This window comes from Astatotilapia calliptera, chromosome 7, assembly GCF_900246225.1.
Source record: "Astatotilapia calliptera chromosome 7, fAstCal1.2, whole genome shotgun sequence".
NCBI classification, from domain to species: domain Eukaryota; kingdom Metazoa; phylum Chordata; class Actinopteri; order Cichliformes; family Cichlidae; genus Astatotilapia; species Astatotilapia calliptera.
In genome coordinates this window covers 17,899,213-17,905,622 of record NC_039308.1, presented here as the reverse complement: position 1 = coordinate 17,905,622, position 6,410 = coordinate 17,899,213, and the positions used below count along the sequence as shown (strand labels likewise).

At 42.3% G+C, this 6,410-nt stretch overlaps 1 protein-coding gene across 1 annotated transcript; it reads right to left on the bottom strand.

The window, feature by feature from the left end:
• Positions 1-603: 603 nt before the first annotated feature.
• Positions 604-2,362, bottom strand: rxfp3 (relaxin family peptide receptor 3). Its single transcript, XM_026176909.1, has one exon. The coding sequence runs from the start codon at positions 2,205-2,207 to the stop codon at positions 969-971; it is 1,239 nt and encodes a 412-aa protein (XP_026032694.1). The 5' UTR covers positions 2,208-2,362; the 3' UTR covers positions 604-968.
• Between the last annotated feature and the right edge of the window lie 4,048 nt (positions 2,363-6,410).

The following is a 6,410-nucleotide window of genomic DNA, read 5'->3' as shown; positions in this document are numbered from 1 at the left end:
AATTCGATTTATATTTACTGAGAACTTTGCTCTCTGTTTATTGAAAGTCATCGCTGCCCTCTCAGCGAATGGATGTGAGTAAATGAGATCTGATTATGTGCTCCCATCTAGCAGTCACAAGTGGTGGGGTTGAGTGGGGTGGTGTTTTTAGAGGAATTATTACTCATTCTGTGATAGGTTGTGGTCACTCTCATTTTGGCATGTAAAGGTATACGTTTGTATTTTGATTTCTAAATAATGGAGCTTGAAATGAAAACACTTTTAAAAGCACGTTTTTCTAAATTCATCAAATTGCAAAAAAGAAAATCAAAACAAAAAGCAGCTAAATAAAAATGAATCTCCCATTTAATTTATTTTTAAAATTCAGTAAATTCTGCAGTCGCAACAAATATATGCAGTGTCCGTCATACTTAATTATAACACCTCTTCTCCATATGCATCAATCAAACTTTGCCTCCCACAGTTCAAAACATCAGTCTATGCAGCCCTCCGTGGACCCCCCCCCCCCCCCAACACACACACACACACACACACACACACACACACACACACACACACACACACACACACACACACACACACAATCAGCACAGGTCTGTGAAACATTCTCTGTAACATTATAGTGGCATTTAACAACTAAATGTCATTCAAGATAAGGACGGGGCGAAGATGAGTAAATGTCTCACATTTTGTTGATGCACCTTACCTGCACATTTAATATATGTTTTGACACCTTATTAAAATATGCGTATTTTCTTATAGGTAAGAACGCCAGTAAGTTGGCTTTTTAAAATCTCAACCAGGGTGAAGCCAAAGTAGCATTTCTGTGGACAAACATGAGTCATAAGCGCTTCTGTTTGACGTTTTTCCTCCTCCAACTTGGACAGCTGTGAGGCAAACAAAACTGACCCGATTGATGTAAATGTGTATGAATACAACATCACAGAGGATTTAAAACGTGCCTTAGATTAAGCGCTGTTCTGGGGTAGGTCTCGCCTGTCATTGTAAATCACTTCCCCGGGAGGATAAAACACCACTGCGGGCTCCTCGGGTGCGCACACGGGGACCAGGACCTGCCCTTGCTCGTCCGCCTCCGGCTTTGTGGTGGCTGTGATCGGTCTTAAGGTGGTCAGAGTCGGCGAGGTCATCCGCCAGAAGAGTTTTTTCAGCGCTTTTCTGAACTCCCGCCTCATAAGACAGTACAGGATGGGATTCAGGCAGCTGTTGGAGTGCGCAAGGCACACGGACACGGGGAACACGTACACTTGCATGCTGTAGTACTCGTAACTGAAGTGAACCACGTTGAGTTTCACGAGGATGCCCCAGGCTGTGAGAGCCTGGTTGGGCAGCCAGCACAGAAAGAAGGATAAGACCACTATGGTGACGGACTTTGTGACTTTGGCGCGTCGCTTGGCGCTCGAGGTGTTGATGTTTTTGGAGGTGATGAAGCGCAAAAGGAGCAGGTAGCAGGCTGAGATGATGCCCAGAGGCACCACGAAGCCAAGCAACACTTTTTGAGAGTGATAGAGCGCGAGCCAAAACTGCGCCGATCCGTTGGTTTCCGGGAATTTGACGAGGCACAGGTCCTCGTTGGAAACTGTCACCGTCGTGGAGAAAACCGCGTGCGGCAGAGCGGCGGAGACGGCGAAAACCCAGATGATAACGGTGATGGACCGCGCGGAACAGCAGTGAGCCCGCCTCCGCCTGCCTTTCAGGGCAGACGCGAGTGACCAGTACCTCGCCACGCTCATGGCGGTCAGGAAAAAAACGCTGGCGTACATGTTCATTGCCGTCACATAGGACACTATCTTGCACATCGCTTTGCCGAAAAGCCAAGTGAAGTCCAAAGCGTTTTCCACAGCCCAGAAGGGCAGAGTCAGGACGAACTGGAAGTCAGTCACCGCCAAACTAGTTACGAAAAGGTTGATGGAGGATTTTTTCCACACATGTTTAGACTTCATTAAGTACAAGACCAGCAAGTTTCCAACCAGACCCAGCGCGCAAACCAGAGAGTAAATGATCGAGATGATAATCCTTACAACAGCGGCTCCATCTCCCACAGAGTCAGCTTTCTCAGAGTCTGGCAGGTGGAGGTAGTCCTCGTACGAGCTGTTGGTCGTGTTGAAAACATAGCTCAAGTTAAAGGAAGCAGCATAGACAATCCCTGGCGAGCCTTCATAAGCAGTGTCGCTAAATTCTCCAGACATTTTTTAATTAACTTTTATCCACGAGAGTGTTTAAGTCATGATCAAATCCAAATGACTCGCACCACTGAAATAATCTTTGTATTTGGCTCTATGTGCGAGTTTTCTGCGAAACAAAAACAAATAAAATGTTTCTGTGCGCACAGGCGACACAGTTCTTCACGAGCTTGTTGTGTTGCTTTGAGATTTTGTCAGTGCGCCTCATCTCTCCAAGAAGCTTCCTGACGCAGCTCACGTATAAACGTGGCGCTGTCTTTGGTTCTGGTCCTTGGTGCAGATACCACGAAGAGGGTGGGGGTGGAGGGGTGTTCCACGGACAAGAAAATTCAGAGCATGGAAATAAATTGTTAAAAAAAATTGAAGTGTCTTTATTTTATGCATGAATGTATTTATTTCTTCAGATCATCTGGAACATTTTCTTCCTCACATCGCACTCTCTGTATCATGCATAAACCCTACACACAAACATAAACACCGATTGTCAGACACAATAAAAGACGATTTCTTGAAGGCAGTGTTTTATTATGAATCTTTTTTCTCTTATACTGATTCCACTTCAGAACAACCTTGTGCGCAAGTAACCTGAAAGTCAGAGAGTCACCTGCCTTAATGCCGCATGCATGTGACACGACAATGTCGTTCATCATACAGTCGCACAACCTTCAAAGACACACTATCGTGTGGAGTTTCGAGGACACGCGCTTGGCAACATAAACTTTAAATATCACTGGAACCTGCTATTATTCCTGCACTACATTAAGAGTCACAAGAGTGGTCCTCACAGCTATTCAACATGCAGCTGAACGAGAAAAAGAGTAGTTACGATATAATTGCCAGTTTTTTGGATCAACTTGTGTATCAAATTCACCTCTTCTTTTCCCGTTCATCAAAAAGTAGCCACTGAGGGGATAAACAACCAATTCTGTACCCGTTCCTACAAAATAGATTACTCAAAATGTGAGCTATTACTCCAAAAGACAAATGGAAAAAAGGATCTTCTATGAGTTCACCTTGTAGTCTCAATTTTGACTCATTTTTTGCACATTTTTGAAGTTCCCACATCAGCTCATCGAAGCTTCAAAGAAAACAAAAATTAACCTTCAGAAAGTTGCACAAAAATCTTTCGAAATGAATTTTTTCTAGGAATGAACAAGCCAGTGTCACTTGCATGCCACGTTTCCTCAGTTGTGTAATCCACAGTGGTAAAGAATCTTTAGATCTTTTGTCAGAACGCAGCAGACTCTTTCTTACTGCTGACAGTCTCGTCCTACGTGTTTCAGTAACTAATTACTGATTACTTCCCCAAAAAAGTAATCCCGTTACTTTACTGATTACTTATTTTCAAAAGTAATTAATTACTTAGTTACTTTTTTAAAACACGATTTACAACCTGAAGAGGTGATAAAGTGATAGATCTTTCAGCCCAATTCTACTTTTTCTATATAATCCATCATACAAAATGTAATCAAATGGAAAAGTCTCTTTTTTTTAACTTGTTTTATCAGTTTTAATCTTTTAACTTTATGCATCAAGCAAAAATTTAATTATATGCAACATTCTCTGACTTGAATAAATTAGTTTAAGATTTAAACCTATTTTCTACACATTCCAGCACATAAAATAAAATATTTTTAGTGTTTACACTCACTCTTTCAAATAGATGCAAGTAAAACACAGCAGAAAATAAATAAAGTCAAAGACTAGCGGTCCTGTTGCTCTATTTTCACCAGTAAAGCAGGACTGTGGTAGGCGGAGGTTTACCCTGGTGCAGGTGTGCCGCGGTCAGTTGAAGAATCCGCGAGTTTCTCTGTGAATTTCCCATTACGTCATTTTGCACTCCGTGCTTGCTTGGAAGTTTAGGGGTTTTTTTCGCTGTAAAAATAAGTTTTCTTCCCACGCACGATGGACACTAATGTTTTTGTCACTTTTTATGGAATCAAACTCAAAGTAAGGTCAGTACTTCCACGCTTTAAACGCTGCACGCTCATACTCTCTCCCACAATCGATATGTGGTCCATTGTTGATCTGCACACAGCTGTTGTCACTAAAGGCGTGTCACTAACGGCGCACTCGCTTACGTCACTGTCGTGAGACATTCTCGCAAAAAATCACGGTTTTAGTAACGCAGTGTTCCTACGGGAAAGTAACGGTAATCTAATTACCGTTTTTGCAATAGTAATCCCTTACTTTACTCGTTACTTGAAAAAAAGTAATCAGATTACAGTAACGCGTTACAAGTAACGCGTTACTGCCCATCTCTGGTTTTCACTAAGGCTACGTTCACACTGCAGGCGAAAGCGCATCAAATCCGATTTTTTTGACCCTATGCGACCCATATCCGATCATGCTATGACAGTGTGAACGGCGCAAATCCGATATTTTCAAATCCGATCTGGGTCACTTTCGTATGTGGTACTGAATCCGATACATATCCGATGTTTTAGAAAGCGACTGCTGTTTGAACGGTCAAGTCGCATTAAATCCGCCTTTTACGTCACCGACACAAGACTGAAGCCAATTATCAGCGCCCGAGAAGACATCGCGAACGCTTCCTAGCCATCCAGTGTAGATGTCAGTGAAACTGTTGGGAAGACAACGTAAACATTTTATTTGTACTGTATAATCTGCAGATTCTGACAGAAATCTGCAGCTATCCTTTGAAGCACCGCTCCTCTCTTAAACAGCAATAAGGATCATTATTAGGTTATTTACATTATTATGTAAATAACAAAATAACTTAAAGCAAAAATTGGGAAACGTAAAGTCCGAAGTCTGCATATTAAGGGCCATCAGTCAAACAATACTGTTTGTTCTTGGTCTAAACAGAGCGCGTTGTGTGTGACATCTTCTTTTGCGCATGCAGGCCGCTTTGAGCGTTCACACTAGAGCGCGTTTGCTGTCGCATTTTATTTGTAGTGTGAACGAGCAGACAAAAAAATCGGATTTGATCAAAAAATCGGAATTGAGCATTACGACCTGCAGTGTGAACGTAGCCTAACAGTAAATTCCTGCTGTATCTGACTATTATGTGTATTATGAGTAGAAGTGACTGCTATTGTGCATCGGAGTGCAGAGCTGAACCAATCACAGCCGCAGCGTCACGTCACGTGACTTGTTACGTACAGCACAAGTGCCAAGCCGCACATGTTTATTTGTTTGGGAAGCAGCCAGCCACCCTACCGCCCGGGTAATGGAGGAAATGAGTGTGCCGACTAGAAAAATCAACCGAGCGTGACCGAAGGTTACCGAAGAGAAAACAGATGATGGTTCCAATGCCGGAGAGATTGTCGAATGGAAGAGCCATAGAAGTTCCGTAGTGTGAAGGTATTTCGGCTATTTCAAGTCTGACAAAAAACAGAGTAGCGTGCACTGTAAATTGTGAAAATGAAAATAAATAAATAAATTACATAGCACTGGACACAATCCAGGCACAGCAGAAAGAGCATTAATAAATGCCTAAGTATGCAAATATTTAGTATATTATTTGGCGAACTTCATCAAACAAAGCAGCTGAGAAAAAATCTATATATACTTGAGAAGTTTCTACCAGCAAGTTTGCGTTTCAATACCAAGACTGTATATAAAAGATGGGCGTAGCTTCAGCGTCTCAAAAGAGAAGCTAATGCAGAAGTGCCTGTAAGCCTGAATTCCTTTTAAAGGCCACCAGGGGGCAATAGCAACAGAATTCTCTCACAAATTCATGGCTTCAGTGACTCATTTTTGGTCATACTGATTAAGAAATTATCCATTTTGTATATTTTGATCACCCTAATTGTCAGTGATATGCTCACTGACTCTTAACTGACAAGTTATTAACCAATGAGCATATGGTTTCTGCAGATCCCTCGCTCCACCATGTCTGTTTTTAAAACATCAAAACGGTAATGAAAAAATGTTCATCTTAAGGTTTAATAATAGGAGTTCACGGACCGACGGCTGTGTTACATTAGTAGTAGTAACTATCTGGTTCATTTAAATCTACCTCTGGTTTGTCTTCCACCTTGGTGTGATTCACGTGGGCAGGTGTGAAGACGGTAATTGGACTTAAGTGTGCACCAAAACCACAGGGCCAAGAAGACCTTTAGAGAAGGTGGCCTCAGTCCAATTCCAAAAGACTAAATGCCTTCCCAATGCCAGGTATGCTTTGCATTCTGGGATGTAGCAGGTTGCCACAGATGTGCAGCGTACACAAACAGTCAGCCATAA

Bases quoted from the DNA above. Each gene is read 5' to 3' on its own strand.
- rxfp3 (XM_026176909.1), bottom strand. From the start codon at position 2,207: ATGTCTGGAGAATTTAGCGACACTGCTTATGAAGGCTCGCCAGGGATT.